The sequence below is a fragment of the Tachypleus tridentatus genome, chromosome 6, assembly GCF_004210375.1.
Source record: "Tachypleus tridentatus isolate NWPU-2018 chromosome 6, ASM421037v1, whole genome shotgun sequence".
Classification (NCBI taxonomy): Eukaryota; Metazoa; Arthropoda; class Merostomata; order Xiphosura; family Limulidae; genus Tachypleus; species Tachypleus tridentatus.
In genome coordinates, this window is record NC_134830.1 from 140248221 (window position 1) to 140269988 (window position 21768).

The following is a 21768-nucleotide window of genomic DNA, read 5'->3' on the forward strand; positions in this document are numbered from 1 at the left end:
CATAGTCAGGTGGTTAAGGCACTCGACTCTTAACCTGAGGGTCGCGGGTTTGAATCTCCGTTACACCAAACATGCTCGCTCTTTCAGCCGTGGGGGCGTTACAAGGTGATGGTCAATCCCACTATTCATTGGTAAAAGAGTAGCCCAAGAGTTGGCGATGGGTGGTGATGACTAGCTGCCTTCTCTCTAGTCTTACACTGCTAAATTAGGGACGGCTAGCTCAGATAGCCTTTGAGTAGCTTTGCGTGAAATTCAAAACAAACCAAATCAAATGATTTTGTTTGTTAGGAAGTACAAGCTATAAAGGGATATATATACTCTGTCCATCGCAAGTATCAAACCCAGAGTTTTAGGGATGACCGGTAATAGCTGTATTTTATGGAACAAGTTTAAATTAACCTAAAGGACCTGACTGATCATTTATAGTTGCGTCCTTAGGCCAAGTTCAATCTGGCCTAATATACTTGATTGACTGATGATAAATGTATCTTACAGGCCTTGCATTATAACAAAGTTTATGTGAGTTAAAAACACGAACATTTCACATAAATTATTGTAAAAATGTTGAAGAATACAAAACTTTAATATTATTTATGTGATAGGTGAAGCATCAAAATAATATTTGTGGTGATGTTTCTATTTAATGTGAGTAAACTTATGCAGTATTCAAATGTAACCAATATTATTGCAATATTTCTTTCATGGTAGTTGCTTTAAATTATAATAGTTTTGATAAATAATGTAGGTTTGTCATAGCCGGAAGTAAGATGGGAAGTGCGGTGATCCCTGGTTCTCCAAAGGTCTTTGATTTTCAGGAAGAATACAGATTGACAGACGATCAGGTATGTATGTATAATTGTAAGCGTTGATAATTAACTTGTTATCTGTCATAAAGCATCAGTATTTCTTTCACGATGCGAAAATTAAATTACGAATATTCGCCATTTCACTCACAACCCATTCCCAAACAGCTGTGTTTATTTTTTAAGGATTTGTGTATGAAACTTCACATTTGTTTATAGACACTTAGAGTACCGATACTATGATTTCGTCATTATGTTGAGTTTTAATATCATACCCTCAAAACCAAGTGTCTCTTGATCTAGTGCTCTGACTAGATAAGTCGGTCTGTCACTTTGGAAAACATTGTTCGGTTCATAGTGTCTTTTGTACTACAATTTTTTGATGGGCGCCACGTGTCGTAAAATAGGTTTAACTTACTTAGATTTAACCTCGCTTGGAATTTTACGTATCTTTCTTTATATTTGGTTAGTCTAGGCAGGTCAGTTATTTCAAATACATCACACTGCTTTTACATTTTAAAAACACTTTCCATTCATATACAAGATGTGATCACCAAAAATATCCTTCGTACGCAAATTACAAGATTTTTCACGTTGTAATAATTATTGAAACATTTTAATATCTTGGCAAAACGTCTTATCATTTTTTAAGCTTAAAATATGTTTGGGTAAAAAAAACGTTTGTTTTCTTTTCGCTCTTCAGCAACACTATTCCAGTTATAACTGAAAGAAATAATTTTAAATCCTTCTAGTGGAGTTTATTTTACATATGATTATTGATCAATAACAATCTGAAACTGCAATCACTAATCTCTAAAATCGCTGCGATTGTAAATCAAAAAGTATATATAAAAGTAAATATTTCATTGGTCCCATAACTTTACGTTTCTATGCGGCACCTATTGTTCATTTTGGTGTTGATTTATTAATCTTGGGATAACGAATAGGCTTGCTTAACGCAAAGCAAAATGGCGATGCAAAGGAAAACAAATGTGAGGCTTCCTCCTGAGGTAAATAGAATACTTTATGTTCGTAATTTACCATATAAAATTACAGCCGAAGAAATGTACGATATTTTCGGTAAGTACGGAGCTATTAGACAGATCCGTGTGGGGAATACGCCTGAGTCCAGGGGAACAGCGTTTGTTGTTTATGAAGACATCTTTGATGCAAAGAACGCATGTGATCACTTGTCTGGCTTTAATGTTTGTAATCGATACCTTGTAGTATTGTACTATCAGTCAAATAAAGCGTTCAAAAAAGTTGATGAGGATAAGAAAGAACAAGATATAGAGAGGCTCAAGAAGAAGTATGGAATAAACACAGACGAAAAATAACAAATCAGAACAGAAAAGGCATCGGTAAAAAAATCGTTTGGAAAGTCGAAGACTGCCGGTGAACCTGATAAACATGGAAGTTCAGAAGAGTTAGATTTTAAACACTTTCATTTTCTATATACTTGCTGGAAAAGAACAAGAAATCGAAATTAAAATTAACTGTGTCTACTAAATTTCATCAACTACAATTGAAAAAAAGGTTTAGAACTGTATTACAGTGAATTATGTTATATTTCTATTTCTAGGGCTTAAAAACAAAGCAATAGGTTACCCCAAACAATGGTAGTAGGTCTAAGTGAACACTGATGTAAGAATTAACTTCAAACTTAATGCGATTAGTTATTCTATATTTAAACATTCACTAAATTGAACTTAAATCTAAATTTTTGTTTGATATAAAGTTAGAAGTTATTATGAGTTGTTTTATAAAAAGCTAACTTCCTGGCATTTATTAAACTTTGCTAAAACTAAATAATTATGGGAAAAATAACTGTTTAAAGATGATAAATGTGATAGTTTAGAAATAAATACCAGTAACTTGAGAAAGAAGTGTAGCCTGAGAGCTGAATTGAAGATATAGTGATAATTATGGTCGAGACTTAAGTGTCCAAAAGGTTTTCATTATATTCAGGTGTTATCTTTTTGTTTATTGAATTCCATCATAATTCTTGTTTGTTTTTTCAAAACTTTTGTGCTACAAATACTTCTGTAATTAGTATGTCAAGTACTACGTTTTTAAAAGTTAAAGAATAGTTGAGACATAGACTACAATAATTATGATAGCTACTGAAATAGAACTAAAACACAAGATATAATGATCAGCAAATTTACACTAATAGAACAGTATCTTAGACTGATATTTTTTACAAGTTGAAATTTACTTTTTACAAATTCACATCTTGTTTGGTGAATATGAAGGTTAAAGGTTTTTAAAACTAAATTATTTACTGTATTTAATTGCAATCATAGCTAGTTTGAATTGTATTTGAGATATAAAAAAATAGTATTTTATTAATGTGTATTAGTTTTGTGTTAGTACAGATATTTTTTGAAATTTCTGTGCTGTGTCAAAAATCACTGAGATATACTTTTAGGTTTAATTCTTAGCCTATCATTTTCACAAATAAATACAATTTGGAATAAAACTTGTTGATAAGAACATTGCTTATATAAATTTAAAACTTTTGATGTGTAATAATTAAAAATTGGACTTTTTTAAAATATCTCAACAGGTTTTAAACTTATTGTATTTGTATTATTTTTATAATGTATAAAAGGACAAGTTACATGATTGAATATCTGTGAATTACAGATTAGTTTTTTAAGATAAAGTTGTAAAAAATACAGATGTTTTTGGTGGCAAAATTTTACCTATATCTTGCAAATTTTTAAGAGTACAAAAAATCCATGTAGTATGAAAAATAATTCTTAGAAAGAAATGAACTAAAGTTTACAATCAGATGGAAACATTTTCTGTATTGTTATTACTGTGACTTTTATCCAGTTTTTTTAATTTCTGTACACAGTATTTACTCTTATTAAAGTTTCTAATGAGAAATTATAAATATATGATGGTTCGTTTTTTAGACAAGCTCTTGGTAACCACACGACCTGTCCTGAACCTTTCTGTAATAAATCTTTCAGAATATTATAAATGCTCCAAGTTGAACTTTATTTTATTTTTGCTAAGTAATATACAATATTGCCCTAACATTTCTAGTTTTTATGAAGGACGTAACCAAGGTGTTATTTCTATTTTTTTAAATATATTTCTTCTTAAGTTGTTCGAATCTTAATGATACAGTTTGTCAAAAGGTGAGATATAATAAAAATTGGTTATTGTTGTAATTAATTTCAACAGATGGCGCTGTTTTATCTTTAAGTAAAATTCCAATGTTAAATATTATTTTCTTAGAAATAATATAGGGTGTTCGGAAAGTCACTGTGCAATTTTGTAATCATATGTCAATTCAGTCTATTTCAAGCCAGCAACTGATATCGGTGTTCAGAAACAAAATAAGAAGAATCCAGGTCTGTGTTGATGCCAACGGGGGTCACTTTCAACATTGTTATTATTGTCATTCATATTTACCTCATGTATTCCATATTGAAACATAATAAATATACAAGTGCACAGTGACTTTACGAACACCCTGTATAACGACAGATATTTAATACTTTACATACGTGTATGTCATGTTGTATAGTCGGTTCTGAACCCAGTCAGCATAAATCCAAGTTTATAGTATTTCTTGCACACTGATCAAAGAAATTTTATTTGATAATATAAAATATTATATCACTATTGTTGGTATCCGTGTCTAACATTAAAAAAGGTTTCTATAACAAACCAAGCAACAAGAGGTGTAGATTGTCGTTATAGATGTGCACAACTGTGTTTTAACTTTGACGATAAAGGAGTAGTTAGCTGTGACAGAAATATAAATTTAATACGTGGAACACACTGAAGTGAGCGATATGAAAGAAATACGACGATTAATTATCTATAACCTTTATTTTAGAAGAAAATTTTACGTGACTAAGTTTCCCAAGTTGTGTGCATAATGTTTAGGAACATCTTATTACAATATACTGTGAATACGCACGAGAAGAACGAGTGTTAAATTGTATAAATTGAAAACTTACGTTTTTTTCTTAACGTTCCTTTATAAGCACAACACTGAAAGTACACAAATCACTGCAAATATATACCAGTTGAAACAGTAATGTGCCCATTAGTGCCAAAGCAGTGTGTCTGCAGATTTGCAACTCTAGAAACCGGGTTTCGATATCCGTGGTGGACAGAGTACAGATAGCTCATGGTATAACGTACTGTTTATAAACAAAACTAGTAGGCGAAATCTGACAATTAAGAAATATGCGATAGAGGGCGGTAAAAAGTGACTAAAACCTTTTTGTGTAGTTTAATTTTGTGTAATGGTACGCTCTTTTTTGTTCACTTTACAGTAATTTTTAAGTTCTTCCATGTTTAGTTAAACATTGCGTTTTTAATAACTATAACTCAACGTATGGAAAATCTGAGATTACATGGTCTGCACAGTGGTATATCTGCGGGCTTACAACGCTAGAAAACGAGTTTCGATACACGTGATGAGCAGAGCACAGATAGCTCATCTGTAGCTTTATTCTTAACTTCAAACAAACGCCCCCCTTTATGAAAAGCCCCCTTTTAAATCCTTTGTCTTACCTTTCAGGAAATCAAATCCCCTTTTAAATTCCTGTTAAGTTATGACCTCCACTACTGTTGAGGTCTGGCATGGCCAGGTGGGTTAAGGCGTTCGACTCGTAATCCGAAGGTCGTGGGTTCAAATCCCCGTCACACCAAACATGTTCGCCCTTTCAGCTGTGGGTGCATTATAATATTACGGTCAATTCCACTATTCGTTGGCAGAGTAGCCCAAGAGTTGGCGGTGGGTTATGATGACTAGATGCCTTCCCTCTCGCATTACACTACTTAATTAGGGACGGCTAAGGCAGATAGCCCTCGTGTAGCTTGGTGTGAAATTCAAAAACAAACAAACTTCACGTCCTTAATTTTGCAATAATAGAACGAATAGGGGAATTAAACGTGACATTATAAGACCCACACGGTTGCAACGGCGAGCATTTTCGAACCTGAGATCCGCAAGTTGCGAGTCGAGTGACCTAATAACCAGGTCACCAGCTATAAACCCATGAGTTTTATGTAATCAGCAAACGTCATTAACTGTGCTCTACTATTAACATTAAAGTTAGCAAAAAAGAACAAAGGCCTAGCAATAAGAATCCAGTTTGACTGTAATCTATTATGTTGTCCAGAAATAAATGTCGGAATTTTCACGATGACATTTAGAAGATAAATATTGAGTAACTTATCGATTGTTGGTTGGTTTAATCCAACGTTTGTTGCTTACAAGGTGTCTTAATTATCTGCTGTTTCAACTCTACTCATAGTGTACGTTTCGCAACTCCTAAGGCAACATGGACAAGAAGGTCTTTCGTCTGATATTCCTCTACGACTTCAAACTTGGACGAAAAGCTATCGAAACTATACGGAACATCAATCAGACATTCGGCCATGGATCTGCTACTGGACATATAGTTCAACGTTGTTTCAAAGGTTTCGACATGGAGATGAAAATCTTGAAGACTACGAAAGTCATAGAAGGAAGCCATCCTTCGATGAAAAAAGACAACAATACGTGAACTTGCAGAAAAACTAGGTCAAGCAAATCAAGCATTGCCAGCCACCTGAGAGCGACTGAAAAGATGAAAAAGTTGGCTGAGTTCAACATGAGCCGACTGAAGACCAACAAAATCGGCATTATGAAACCTGTCAAGGATGACACTCCAAAAATTCAACGAATTGTGAATAGAGATTCTGCCTTATCCACCTTATTTTCCAGGCCTTTCCCTATATATTTTCGTTTTTTAAAGCACTTTAACAACTTTTTGAACAATACTTTCAAAACCAGGTAGCTACAGAAAAAGCTTTCAGAAAGTTCACTGACCATAGAAACTCTGATTTCTACAGCAGAGGCATAAACAGCATTGTTACACGTTGGCAAAAGTGTGTTGAAGCAAATGGTGCTTACTTTGATTAAAGCATGCTTTACAACACTGGTTTATACTTTTACAAACTTCGCAGTTCAAAACGACATTTATTTCTGGACAACCTAATACTAACAATCCTTTGATTTCTGTCATTCAAACATCCAATTATGTAATCTACCCAATCTTTATCGATGTGATATTCGTAGCAGCTAATACTATTGTGTGGTAACTTAATAAAAATGTTTTGAAAATCAATTCCACAAGTATTGTCCTGGTGGAATTTATGAGAATAGTAAAGTAGAATACCGTGTTGTAGTTCATTTATCATATTTCACTAAATGACTTTGTAAAATGTCTTTATGGGACTCTAGAATGTTTCCCCATCACAGACATGAACATAACTTCCAGGGTAAGTGTTATCACTTTTTCCCTTCCTTCTAAATTTGGAATAATTTTTGCAATCATCAGATACCTATGAAAAATCAAAGGTGGCTCACATGTCTTATCTATGTCATTCTTTGGTATTTTATCTACTGTTAATAGTTCTACTGACCACCAGTGAATTAATATGTACACACGATTAGAGTAAGTTATAATATTTCTCACACAATTCTTCGGGGAAGGAAGAGTGCTAAAACCTTGTATTTTAAAGACTGCAGACAACATTAAAAACTTGGCCATCAAAGAGTTTTCAATAAAAATACTTTTCCTCATAATTCTTGGATTAAGGCTCCAGTCTTTAATCGTAACACTTTGTTGTATTACATACACATTCAATATTGAAACGAGTATTAGCGACCTACCACTATATATTTATTTAACAATGACGATAATATTTTGTAATCTCAACAGACGAAAGATGTCTCTGACCACCTACCAATTGAGCTGCAAATGCGCGGCAAAAGTGAGTTTTTTTTTTTTTTATGTTTAATATCGTATTACAATATAACAGAGACCAAAAATAATTAATATTAATTTATCGTCCAAGTTGTGCAATTACATCTTGCGGACAATGTTAAAACATTACTTTAAAGGTTTCAGTTTTGGTAACTGAAAATAACTATTTTTTCAATTTTCTATTTTTGTTATGTAAACGTGTGTGTTCGAAGAGGGAAATGTTAGAGAGTTGTGGAAAATTGTCAATTTTTTTCTTTTACTTGACTAAGTATTCCTGTAATAACGATGATTTCTATAATCGTGAATATTGTCAAGTTAGAAATTAGTCAATCTTTATTAGCCCTTTTCCCACGATACAAAATGTTACTTTGTAACGTGGGTCTCACGAGTCCATTTTATTAGTATCGCTTCTGTGTTATGAAATACATTTCGAGCTGATGTATTACAAAAAAAAAGTTTAATTCGAACATTTGGAAAATAAAATTTTGATTAAAGACCAAAGATTTAAAAAAATCGTAAAAAAACCCTGAGTTACTTAGCTATTAGCATGTCACAGTTTGTGTCTGCAGGTCCAGTGTTCGTGTCCCATTTCCGTAACAAAAAAAATTGTGCTCTGCATTTGGTGGCGGTGGGTAGGTGACATACAAGAGTTAAAAGTTGGTACTGTTGCCTAGCTGCCTTTCATCTAGTCTACCAATGAACAGTCAGCAAGTAAAGAGAGTATCTGAAAACAGACAGACATGTTAGTCGTAATTAGAAATTATAGTTAGTAATTTATAAACAGAGATTTAAGAGCATCTTCATAGTAATTTGCCTTTGGAATGAATTCATTCAATAGATTGGCCGGGTGTGACCTAAAGATAAGTGTGCTAGTCAGATGACCGCATAGTTCAAGGATAAAGCCGTGAGATGTCGTTAAACACGCATTGCATTTTCACTTGTGACAATAAATCTCGTTGTTAAATACAGCCACACAGGTGACAGCTGGCGCTGTTGAATGGTTACCCATCCTATCAGTGTAAGTGTTAGTTTTTAGATATCGCGCAAAGCTACTCGAGGGCTATCTGTGCTAGCCGTCCCTAATTTAGAAGTGTAGGACTAGAGGGAAGGCAGCTAGTCATCACTACCCACCGCCAACTCTTGGGCTACTCTTTTACCAACGAACAGTGGGATTGACCGTCACATTATAACGCCCCTCGCTAAAAGGGGCGAGCATGTTTGGCGCGACGAGGATGCGAACCCGCGACCCTCAGATTACGAGTCGCACGCCTTAACTCACCTGGCCATGCCAGGCCCAGTGTAAGGGTACTCAACTAATGAATCAATATATTCCAATCAGTAGTAATTAAGAACTGTATATTAAGTCAGCTATACTAAAGTGTTTAGCTCTGACCTATGTAGGCGACTCACTTTAACAACCTATGCCACAAGAAAAAACATTAATTATTGTGTGCGAGTCAACGATTAAAGACTTTATAGAATCTAGAGTTCAACTCCCTACAGAGCAGATAGACTATTAAGTAATTTAAAGTTAAAAACACAAAAAACTTATTTGGAACATCACGACAATGTTCGAATTAATCGGGTTTTTAATTTTACATTGTATGGGATTACTTTTATTCACTTTCATACAAGGCTATTTTGAGGATTAATTTATTTTAACGCCAAGCAGCATGACAAGTTAGCTATGCTCTGTCCACAACATGGAATCAAACCCTGGCTTTTAGCTTTCTAAACTTCTTGCTGACTCATTGGGAATGATTAACCAGAGAGATGGCAGCTGGTCAGCACCATCCACCAGCTACTCTTATCTGACCAATGATGGGATTTGAGTGATATTTTTTAGACCCATGACCCACAGATATGGAATGCAATTTTAAAATAATGGGTAATGAACCATAAATCATCAGATTCACAATCAAAGGGTTAAACTTTCCTGTTTAATTAGTTTTGATCCTCATGTTTGGGAATTCTCTATTTTTAGTGTCTGAAGTGGCTGAACAGTACCTAAAGTCCAAGACTTGCTTCACCATTGAAGATGGGAGACACGTATCCAACGTTCTCATTCTGTATGAAGAAAGAGACACCCTACCAATCTTGGTGAAATTATTGACCGACACCAATAACGTGATGTATGTAAAAGTGTATTCAAAATCATCTAATATCAACAACATTATTAATAACCTAAACCTCTTATCAACAACATTCCAAGACTTTGTATCTAAGGAAACTTTTGAGGCAGTGAAGTACAAGGTCTTGCATGGTGGGCTGGATGATGCCAGTTCATTCGTTATCTTGGAAGAACCAGTATATATGTTTCAAGTAGAGTGTAACAGTTATACTTCTATTTGTGCAACAACAGTTTGTAAGGAAACTAATGTAAACTAAAACAGTATACTTCCCCAAACTAGAACATGGGGTGGATAACAGAGTAAACCAACACATTGTATCTGATGAATAATAAAACCATCTGAAAATCAACACTCTGTTTATGATGTAGTTATTTTATAGTGTTTTTTTTGTTGATGTTGAAGCTTGTACCATCTGTTACATTTGGTGTTGTTTCTTTCAAAGTAATTAAATTGTAAAATAAAATATTTTTGTTATATAAAAATGACAAAAAAAGATCACACACAAACATGTTTAACAAAATAGAATTATGATATTTTGACTTTGTTACTACATCAAAATATACTTTAGTTACTTAAATATTGGGCCTGGCATGGCCAGGTGGATAAGGCACTTAACTCGTAATCCGAGGGTTGTGGGTTCAAATCCCCATCACACCAAACTCACTCGCCCTTTCAATCATGGGGGTGTTATAATGTGATGGTCAATCCCACTATTCATTAGTAAAAGAGTAGCCCAAGAGTTGGTGGTGGGTGGTGATGACTAGCTGCCTTCCCTCTAGTTTTACACTGCTAAATTAGGGACAGCTAGTGCAGATAGCTCTTGTATAGCTTTGTGTGAAATTCAAAGTACAAACTTAAATATTGATATGATAATAGGTATAAACGATTACAATATCAAGCTCAGAATCATGATATATAATTGTAATAATGGAAGGAAATTAACTCAGAGATAAAGTATTGTTATATATCATGCACAGGACTTAAAACGTAGAGTAAGCGACAACTTTATTAACAATCCTAAAATCCATATTTCGATTCCTGCAGTAGATAAGAGTGTAGATAGTTTATTGTGTAGCTTTGTGCTAAAACAAAAACTCTCAAACCAAAGGCCATCTAGAGGGGTCACCTGTTTTAATCACTCACAACACAATACACTAGTGTGTTGTCTCTCAAGTCTTAAGTAGACACTAAAATGACATCATGTGAAGGACACATCATTGTAGTTTGTATCGTCTGTGATGTCAGTAAAACGTGTGAACTTCCCGAATCACAGGCACTCTGTAGGCTGCAATACAGCAATACATATGAAATTCGAAAGTAAGAATTAACTTTATAATATTTGATACTAGATGTGCTTCTGCAGGCTCCTGGAAAGTGTTCTATCTGAAGAGTAAAGTAAACCAAAATTGAGAGTAACAAATATTTTAGTTCTTACAAACAAACAAAGAACAAACAGTTGAAGAAACGTCACTGATTGCCCGAGTACAGAATGTATGAAGTTTGTTCTTTATGATACTACTTTGTTGTATAGCCATGGAAATATCAGAACATAAAAAATACTCAGTGGTGTACTACTAAATTTAATAGTGCTGGAACCCTGCATAAAACTGTCAGACATGTGATATCACCATCAGGGTAAATATCTCGTATTCAAAAATTTATTTTCCACTTAAAATAAACAAAATGAACACAGCATTTATTATTACACAGTGCTTAGGGTAATTGGAAAATGAATACTACATAATTCAACTTGTTTTAAACTAAGCAAGGAAAAAACAAATGGGTACTGTATAAGAATCGTTAACAATAAGAAGTCTTAACACATATCTTGTTAGTTTACCATAATTCTTATTACATTAATACTTTCACAGCTTCAGCTTCTACAAAATGAATAACTAAAATCAAAAAGCAACATTTATTGTACACTTGGCAGTGGACATGATAATAAACACTGAATATTTAGTTTATGAATGGCATTTAATTTTGGATTTAAACTCAATAACTTATTTTTTAAAAACATGTTTTTAGATTTTGGCATGTCTGACCTCAGCTCAACTTTCATGTGCACTCCAACGACATCAGACCACTAGTACCAGGTACTATTTTTATAATTTGATACTGTCGTACCACAGCCTACAACAAAAGTAAAAATTAACATTCAAATATTAGTTTGGCTTGAATATTTTAAATGTTACAGTTACAGATCCAACAAAAACTTGAAACATAGATGCAGACACATTGAGAGGGCAGGGATATTTCCCCAGGACCCAGGGAAGAGGCGATTACAAAAAACACGTGTAAGGAATGTATCAAATAAATATGGAACATTTAACCAAACTTTAATCTTACTTAAACATATGTGATCTTGTTATATTCTGTGCTGAATCCAAGTATAGACTGTTCAGTTCTCATCAAAATTCTTGTTTACTGGTTGTTGTAAAGATAAGCCATCCTTATGAGACTTAATGTGATGAACAAGGATATTAGTGTTTTATGTCATGAAAAAATAAAAGTAAAATTCTCCACTCTTTAACATGTAATTATAACAATAAATCATCTTCTAAAAAGTGACAACAAGAAAAATCTTTCCATCCTTCAACATAAAAAAATTATTACTGTCTTAACATTTATAACAAGAAACTTTTTTCTATCAGCTAAATATGAAAGCTCCACCTATACTAACATGTTACAACATGAAAGCTCCACCTATATTAGCATGTTACAACATTAAACCACTTTATCTACAACATTAGAAACATATTGTTTAACATTATAACAAGAAATCATTGGTTTTAAATCTCTAATATATTATAAAAATAAATTTCAGTTTCTAGGTGTCAAAAATCTAAATTACTAACACCTAAAAAACCATGCTGCATTATAACTAAACATTTTCATCTTTTAACATCTAAATTATGATTTAAAGAGGGTGTTTTGAACCAAGTGCTGCATTCCTCTAGCTGAGAAATTCAAAAACCAAATGAAGAAAGTAAGAAGTTTCCATAAAAACTATTTACTTTGTAAACACACTACTAAAACTATTTACTTTGTAAACACACTACTAAAACTATTTACTTTGTAAACACACTACTAAAACTATTTACTTTGTAAACACATACTAAAACTATTTACTTTGTAAACACACTACTAAAACTATTTACTTTGTAAACACACTACTAAAACTATTTACTTTGTAAACACACTACTAAAACTATTTACTTTGTACAACTAAAACACACTACTAAAACTATTTACTTTGTTACTAAAACTAAACACATACTAAAACTATTTACTTTGTAAACACATACTAAAACTATTTACTTTGTAAATACATACTAAAACTATTTACTTTGTAAATACATACTAAAACTATTTACTTTGTAAATACATACTAAAACTATTTACTTTGTAAACACATACTAAAACTATTTACTTTGTAAATACATACTAAAACTATTTACTTTGTAAACACACTACTAAAACTATTTACTTTGTAAACACACTACTAAAACTATTTACTTTGTAAACACATACTAAAAGCTGTCTTTGAAAGATGTACAAAGTTTATCAAAGTGTCGCTTATATCATGAAGAGAAATAAGAAAACATTCATTCTGAAGAAACTTTAGTTTTCTATTTAACACTTTTAAAGTCAGTACATTATAAAACATGATAAATTTTATCAGTATTTGTACTTTAAATTATTAAACTAACTTCAAGTTACAAACAAACTTTTACTCAGATATTTTACTTCAGCTGAGAAGCAACACAACACTGATTCTGTAGTTAAAAACTAGACAGTGAATATATACCCAAAACACCAGTATGAAGTTTCATCTTCATTTCTGAACAAGTCTCTACACACATTTGTTGTGAGGAACTGAAAAGATAAAAATATAATATTTTAGGTAATAATGCATGTGGAAATATTCATATAGAAGAAATTCTAAGAATCAAAACACCATATTTTTCACTTCTATATTAATAAATTAAAGTTTAGTTCTTGAAAGCTATTCTCTGAATATTCAAATTACTTTTTCGTGGCTATTAATGGATGTATATCTGTAACTTACTTATGTACTAAATTTGAAATATTTGGTTCTCAAAAGAAATGATGGTTTAACTTCTTTGGAGAAAAAAAAACAAACGAATTTAGCTATTGCAGTGTTCATATAAGAATTTGTAAAAACAAAACTAGAAGACTGTATACAACATATTGCTATTTAATGTGTTTCAATTCCCAAACTGTGACCCTTTATGATTTTCAGCATCAATACACATGTTTTGAATTTATATGTCAACCTACAATAGTGTTCTTGATGCACTATTACCTAGGCACTACAGTTTGTTCTTGAACAATAAAAGACAGGTAAAAACAGACGTGAATCTAACTGACAATAAGCAACGAGTTGATTATACGATACGTGGTAATTATCTTGACTTGGACAAACTTACTTGTGGAGATAATCATTTAATAAAAACAGAAAGGTTTTAGTTTGCAGGTTGAGATGTTTGGTAAAATGTGCTGGCCTGTTGTAAACGATGCTTACTATAGCTGAACTTTTAATACAGGGCATACAGAAACACTCAAAAACCTGTAAATATTCTTAAGAGTTCTGAACTTCAGTATAGCAGTATAAATAAAGTTTCTGTTTACATTACTTATAAAGAAATAATTATCATAATTCAGAGATATCCATTCTTTAACTCACTTTTATGGAAACAATATATAAGATTTAGGAACATTCAAATAGTGACACTTATATCATAGAACAATATAACTTTCTCCCAATTCACAGTGCCAAGAACCTGTTGGACAAAAACATTGTCAAATGTTTCCATGTTACTACCACAACCTACCTACACATTCCCCTTTCTGACACTTTGAGTGCTTCTTCCCAGCATCCAGGACTATGAGATACTTGTTAAAAACAATATATAAGAGTAAGTATTGCATAAATAAAACACATTAACTCTATACAAACAAATCACTGAATTTTATTTCTGTTTGTGTAAAAATAGCATACATATGAGCTATTCACTGTTTCTTAATTTGGACTAAACTTTTATAAATGTGTATATACATTCCCCAATACCTGTGTAACAAAATAAAATTTCTGTATCCATGTATAAAAGGATTCCTTTCAAAAAAGTGCTTTGAAATGCAGTAACTACTAATATAGTAAGTAATGCATGTAACACATTTTTAATGCAATTTCTAAATTTAAGCCTAAATCGTACATTATGATGTTCATATACCTCTTTTAAGGTTGATTTTTTGTGTCATTTAATTGATAAAGTTTGCAATCTTTGAATGGATAACAAAGTTAAATGGCTGTGGAATGAAACTAAAAGTAACCTGAAAAGGTTGATACACAGTATCTTTAGCTTCGTGATCTATAGTTTCAAACAAATCAACTGCAAGTTTTTATGACACCAAAGAGCAAACCTTGATCAATGTCAGATCTTGACTTCATCCTCTCTTTGTCTCAGCTAATTTTGTTTTTGTTTGGAATTTTGCACAAAGTTACACGAGGGCTATCTGCACTAGCCATTCCTAATTTAACAGTGTAAAACTAGAGGGAAGACAACTAATCATCACCACTCACTGCTGACACTTGGACTACGTTTTTACCAACAAATAGTGGGATTGACTGTCATATTATAATGCCCCCACAGCTGAAAGGGCGAGCATGTTTGGTGTGATGGGGATTCAAACTTGCAGCCCTCAGATTGCGAGTCAAGAGCCCTAACCACCTGGGCATGATGAGCCATCAGGCAAGCTGAATACAAGTTACTACATAGGGCATGTTACATGAGACACAACTATAGTGTTAAAGAATTATCAGGTACCTATATGAAAAACAAGAAAACTCCAGTATTGTTTTTTTTTTAATATTTTCATTTTAATATATCAAGAATACAAAAGACTTATTCATGATCACAGAATTATAGTCAATCAATACTAACAATGCATGGGTTAAATGCCAAGTTTTAGAACAAAAGCAAAAAACTGAATTCTATTTTAGAGTTACCATTTCCAAAATCTGTTGTAGAACCTAGATATATAAGTATACCAAACATCTTACAATCTTCAATGAATATCTACATCAGCATCTTTATAAACCTTACATCCCCTGATGTGACTCTTAATAAACATTTTTATCCAACATGTTATCTAAGTGTTCTGAAGAAACAAATTAACCATGCTCAAAGCTTAGCTAAAACCACCCAAGTTGATACAAGCCAGGTAGTTATTTATTTGAAGATGGACAGTATGACGTTCTCCAAATCTCCCTATTACTCATTAAGAGTACTATGCTAAACCCTGAGTAGCCAAGTCCCCTGTCATCAGTTATGGCAATGTTCATTTACTGGGACCCAAGTGCTGGTTTCTTGTTACTCATTTGTTAGTACACAGTTCTAAAGGCTGCATTACCATCCTTTGATCTATTACCAAGTGACATCTAGTGTTATAAGCAAGAAATACCTTGTTTAGAGTTCTCTAACTAGTCATGAATTCCTCCCAGATCACCTTAGGATATGATTTTCATGAGAGACTACAAGTTGTTGTTTTTTTTATCAGATGATGTTGTGTCAGAGCAAAGGTACAGATAGGGATTCCTGCTCTTTGTTCACTGTGGGAAATTTAACCCTGGAATTTTATCATTATAAGTCCATAAGCTTAATACTGACCCACCAGGGGTGTCATCCCCCCAAAAAAAAACACCCGAAGTAAACAGGAAAAATATATACTCAAGTACATAGTATAATAAAGAAACTGAGATACTGACCATAAGAATGCAAATAAATATATATAATTCTTTTATAAAACATGGTATGAATTAAAAGATAGAAAATGTTTAGTTTGGTTAAGAAAAAAACAAACAGTAAAAAAGGAAAAACTGTAACAAAAGAGAAAGTACGTTAATATGAGGACTAAACAAATTAATGCTTTCACAAAAGTTGGGAAAAATAATGCTTAAGAGATAACAGCAGATATAACTTTTTTAAAAGTTGAAAATTAATGAATCAAGGTGAAAAGAAATTTTAATATTTATTCATAATTTAATTTTACAATAAAACTTGGTGGTAATACTAAATGAAAAGAAGACAATCTTTTAATGATTCTAAAATAACAAAAAGGGCCATTTTGCAAGATTATGAATATCTTACAACTCAACCAGAACACGGTTTTGGCATTGAAATGAGTGAAACATTGATAAATTAGTGATAATTTACGAGATAAAAAACTAGTGTTAACGTAGGTGGGAGATATTATAAATTAAGAGATAAACTGTGAGTAAGAACATGTAATAATATAAAACATGTTACCAATGCTTACTGATGGTTGTTCCAACAAAGGCAAGAATTACCTAAACCTCATTAACCTCTCCCTTGCTCTTGAGAAATCTGTGCTTTGTTTGCGAGCAATCAATTTGACTGTTCATTACACTTCAATCTTCAACAAAGCGGTTTAGAACACATGATCAATATTAAACCATATTAACCTACAGAACTATGATACTAAACATCATATTATATATATTTAACCATCAACAATCATTCATACGAGAACTTTTTAATTCTTGTACTTGTACATGCTTCAACAGATAATCGCACGAGATAAGAGAAAGACATGAAATTTACTAGTTTCAGAGAACTCTACAATAATGTGGTTGAAATAAACGTTTTCTTTCTTTTAACATTTATTTTATTCTTTTTTTGTTACAATTTTAATTTAAACCTTGGTTATTTATTTTAATTTTTATAACTTGTAATATTTATGCAAATTTTCTTATCAACGTTCACAATACTTTACACACAATTTATAGTTTTACACATGGCTTTTGTTGTAGGCTTTATGGTTTGAAAAAGGGCATTAGCTGAAAACACTTTGAAGAAATAAAATTTAACTTTCATTTACTTTATTTATCTTAATTACATTTACCTCTGTAATATCTGTTTTACGTAAACTTCACATGACACAGACTTTGTCATTTCCCACCTCTTTTGTGTGTGTGTGAAATATCGAGTAATCCGGTTCGAACCAGATACTGCATACATGTTTTCCATGGTGTTCGGATATTGAGCTCATGACATTTTCTATTTTTTCTTTACTGAATTTGTTCCCACACTTTCTTTTCTCAATAGTGTTTAAGTTCATTTTAAAATTATTTTTGAAAAGTTAATATAAAAATATAAAGTTTATATTTGTTATAACTTCTTCGATCGGCTGCGGGTAGCCGGGTGCTTAATGTCACGTGCGTTCCAGATCGCATGCTCCATGATATGTAGTAACGTGATTGGTTTATTTTAGATCATAAACTGCTGCAGAAGGAAATTTCCGTTAGAGTTCTTTGTGGCGAGTATCGTTACTCTACTCGTAATACAAATTCTTGTAGTAAGTACGGATGTAAATGTTGATTTTTTAGTATAAATGGAAATTGTAATTTGGATGGGCTTGAAGCTGAAGTATTTCTGGTTTTATAAGTTTTTATGAATGTATATTTTAAAGAATTGGGGCTATCTAGAACTAGATAACTTGTAGCTTAAGTGTAACTTTATAAACCAAAGCTGTGTATGACGTTTGTGTAAGTTTGTAACAAATATGTTAAAATGTTTTAAAATAAGAAAATTACTAATTAAGAAAGTCCTAAGACGGAAATGCAAATGTTTGTCTTTTTAGTCATAGTATCAGTGTTGTCCCGTTGTGTAATTAATATTAACAAACATTTGTGACTGAACAAATGAGAATAAGTTTATTTTATTATTTAAACTTTCTCGGTCAAATGTTTTTGCTGTTATTTGCACATTACTAAAGTAAGTTAATCTAACTGTGGTTAAACGTCTCGTGTGTTTCGTTTTGACGCTGTTCAAATTCCGAGAGGGGTTCTGTATGTTGGCACTAATTTTGATTCCGCAATATTTTGTTTTAACTGAGACTTATTTGTAAGTAAGTAGGATGAAAACCTTGGATATTTGAACCCAAATGTTTACTGTTTAGCCGTACTTGATAAGCTAGTACGTATTTTTTTACGGTAAAAAATTGAGATTCATACTTGAAAGCTCGCTCTCGCTGCGACCAGCAGTAACGTTGCCGACACTTTGTGATGTCATGTCAATATGGCTTCCTAAAGTCCTTGTCTTCGTCTGTAGTTGTGGGAAACTACCAAGTTCCATTTTAATTTAACTTTTTATGATTAAAATGTTCTTTAATGATGCGTGACTTAATTTATTGTTAATTATTCTAGTTGTCTTCGTGCCATAAACTTCTGTTACATTCGATCGAAACACTTATGACGTAACTTCACACCATGAACTTTTCTAATCAGTCACCGTTTTGTGCCGTTTATTACCGACATGCAATTCGGTGCTTTGCATTTCTTCTGTAGAAGCGCAACCATCTTAACATAACCATAAGTTACAAACCGAAAGTTATTTTCAAGGTAACCGGTATTGATACGTTTACGTAAGAGGAATATGAAAATGTTTTACCCAATTTTATGTTAATTACTGAGCTTCCGTAACAAAATATAGGACCATGCTGATCTTTTACTCTAATTTTAATTCTTTAAAATTTTCACGTAAATATTAAACTTGTATCAAAGCTTCATATATGCTCCAAAAATGGAACAGTAATTCTAGGTTTAATTACTTTATACTAAAATTGTTTTAGAAGCCAATCGTTCCATCTATATATGGCTTCGTTTGGTCGGTGTATTTTAAAGTAAACTAGATAGCAGCAAGTAAAAAGGTATCACTTAGGAAAAATTTATTAAAAGACGACCACTTCATATTATGTAATTGTGTGCCATTCTAATGTCATAAATTTATATTTTACGTTTTTGAAGAAATTGAAGGAACGTTATCTGTTTTACTTCATGATGTTCGGTTTGGATTTACTTAAGTCGTAACTTCGTCTAGTATGTTTGCATTGTTTCCAGAATATATTAAAATTTTATCAAACCTTTAATTACTGGAGGTTAAACTTCATTTATGTAACATTTGTACAGTGCAGTATTTCAATGAAACATTAGTGGTTTGGGGGAGTACTTAAATTTAGGTTTACTGTACTAACTTTTATTACAATTTTATTGGGTATCTAATCTAGGCTTAACAGCATTGGAACTTTTTAATATGAAACGAAATGTTTATTTTAGTAATATAAATATTTAGTTTTTATTTCAGAGTGGGTGCGTGTAATAAAACAACATGCGTGAATGTATCAGTATCCACGTTGGGCAAGCTGGTGTCCAGATCGGGAATGCCTGTTGGGAACTGTACTGTCTTGAACATGGTATTCAACCTGATGGTCAGATGCCAAGTGATAAAACCATCGGTGGAGGAGATGATTCTTTCAACACGTTCTTTAGTGAAACAGGAGCAGGGAAACACGTGCCCCGAGCTGTTTACGTCGATCTGGAGCCCACGGTAGTTGATGAGGTTAGGACTGGTACCTATAGACAACTTTTTCACCCAGAACAGATGATAACCGGCAAAGAGGATGCGGCTAACAACTATGCTCGAGGTCATTACACCATCGGTAAAGAAATAGTTGACCTGGTACTGGACAGGATCCGTAAACTGGCTGACCAGTGTACAGGACTCCAAGGTTTCCTTATCTTTCATAGCTTTGGTGGTGGTACCGGCTCGGGTTTCACCTCTTTGTTGATGGAAAGGTTATCCGTGGACTATGGAAAGAAGTCCAAGTTGGAGTTTTCGGTGTATCCAGCTCCTCAGGTTAGTAAATAGGCGTGGAAATTTGGATATCTTAAAATGTCTTGTGGCAGTGTTTGGAGTTTCAAATGATAGTCGTGATTGTGAGTTTTTGTAATTTCTTTTACAGGTAGCAACTGCCGTTGTTGAGCCTTATAATTCCATTTTGACCACTCACACAACCTTGGAGCATTCAGACTGTGCGTTCATGGTGGACAACGAAGCTATCTATGACATCTGTAGACGCAACCTGGACATCGAGCGACCAACCTACACAAACCTGAACCGATTGATTGGCCAGATCGTTTCTTCTATCACAGCTTCTCTGAGGTTCGATGGAGCTTTGAACGTCGATCTCACTGAGTTTCAAACAAACTTGGTGCCCTATCCTCGTATTCATTTCCCTCTTGTTACTTATGCACCAGTAATATCGGCAGAGAAGGCGTACCACGAGCAACTTACAGTTTCCGAGATCACCAATGCTTGTTTCGAACCAGCCAACCAGATGGTGAAGTGTGACCCTCGACACGGCAAGTACATGGCCTGTTGTCTACTGTACCGTGGGGATGTTGTCCCTAAAGACGTGAATGCCGCCATTGCTGCTATTAAAACTAAAAGGACAATTCAGTTTGTGGACTGGTGTCCAACTGGGTTTAAGGTAATTCATTTTAACAAATTATCTCTAAGAGCTATACAATATAGCTAATGTATTCATATGCTGTCTATAATCTATTTCTGGAAGTGTCGTATATTAAATATTTTACTACTATTTTGTGCAGGTGGGTATTAACTACCAGCCACCAACTGTTGTTCCTGGTGGTGACCTGGCCAAAGTCCAACGTGCCGTGTGCATGTTATCTAACACCACTGCCATCGCAGAGGCCTGGGCACGACTGGACCATAAATTTGATCTCATGTATGCGAAGAGAGCATTTGTCCACTGGTACGTTGGTGAGGGTATGGAAGAAGGGGAGTTCTCAGAAGCTAGAGAGGACTTGGCAGCATTGGAAAAGGACTACGAAGAGGTTGGTCTTGATTCCACAGAAGGGGCAGAAGACGAAGGAGAAGAGTTCTGAAATCTGGACATCGGCAATTCCACCAAATATTTTATCTATGCTTTCCGTAAAGATTCTGGCTTCCATATTGTATTCCACTTAATGTTTTGTTGCAGTATTGCATAATATATGTACTTCAAAACAATAAAGAATTTTCCTGCGTTCCGTGTGTTCTTAACAAAGCTTCCTTATTGACAACCTAAAATGAAATCTTCATAAAGTCAAGTCTTACCACAATCTAACAAGTGAATATTAGATAAACTGCCTCTTTT

General features: G+C 33.2%; 3 protein-coding genes and 1 long non-coding RNA gene across 9 annotated transcripts in view; 3 read left to right on the top strand and 1 right to left on the bottom strand.

Moving 5' to 3' along the window:
• Nucleotides 1-10072, top strand: part of LOC143253841 (deoxyribonuclease-1-like) — a 24984-nt gene extending 14912 nt beyond the window's left edge. Inside the window, exons 7-9 of the mRNA XM_076508271.1 lie at nt 746-842; nt 7547-7598; nt 9576-10072. Of these exons, the coding sequence (XP_076364386.1) occupies nt 746-842; nt 7547-7598; nt 9576-9979 (553 nt within the window). The 3' untranslated portion in view covers nt 9980-10072. The remainder of the gene's footprint in view (nt 1-745; nt 843-7546; nt 7599-9575) is intronic.
• Nucleotides 1688-3705, top strand: LOC143253842 (splicing factor 3B subunit 6-like). The gene has a single exon (XM_076508272.1). The coding sequence runs from the start codon at nt 1772-1774 to the stop codon at nt 2138-2140; it is 369 nt and encodes a 122-aa protein (XP_076364387.1). The 5' UTR covers nt 1688-1771; the 3' UTR covers nt 2141-3705.
• LOC143253843 (uncharacterized) lies at nt 7802-19059 on the bottom strand. 6 transcript variants are annotated; one of them, XR_013029864.1, is made up of 5 exons: nt 18785-19059; nt 14583-14643; nt 13535-13602; nt 11769-11856; nt 7803-8315 (listed from the first exon to the last, which is right to left on the bottom strand). It is a non-coding gene; the product is annotated as an uncharacterized LOC143253843 (long non-coding RNA). The 6 variants fall into 6 exon arrangements; XR_013029863.1 differs by lacking the exon at nt 7803-8315 and adding an exon at nt 9836-11106; XR_013029865.1 differs by lacking the exon at nt 11769-11856 and having other exon boundaries at nt 7802-8315.
• LOC143253840 (tubulin alpha chain) lies at nt 17969-21661 on the top strand. The gene is made up of 4 exons (XM_076508270.1): nt 17969-18126; nt 19914-20465; nt 20572-21099; nt 21221-21661. The coding sequence occupies exons 2-4, from the start codon at nt 19938-19940 to the stop codon at nt 21515-21517; spliced, it is 1353 nt and encodes a 450-aa protein (XP_076364385.1). The 5' UTR covers nt 17969-18126; nt 19914-19937; the 3' UTR covers nt 21518-21661.
• Nucleotides 21662-21768: the final 107 nt, after the last annotated feature.

Bases quoted from the DNA above. Each gene is read 5' to 3' on its own strand.
- LOC143253840 (XM_076508270.1), top strand. From the start codon at position 19,938: ATGCGTGAATGTATCAGTATCCACGTTGGGCAAGCTGGTGTCCAGATC. The intron at 20,466-20,571 runs GTTAGTAAATAG...TTTCTTTTACAG, and splicing joins CGGTGTATCCAGCTCCTCAG to GTAGCAACTGCCGTTGTTGA. The intron at 21,100-21,220 runs GTAATTCATTTT...TATTTTGTGCAG, and splicing joins GGTGTCCAACTGGGTTTAAG to GTGGGTATTAACTACCAGCC.
- LOC143253842 (XM_076508272.1), top strand. From the start codon at position 1,772: ATGGCGATGCAAAGGAAAACAAATGTGAGGCTTCCTCCTGAGGTAAAT.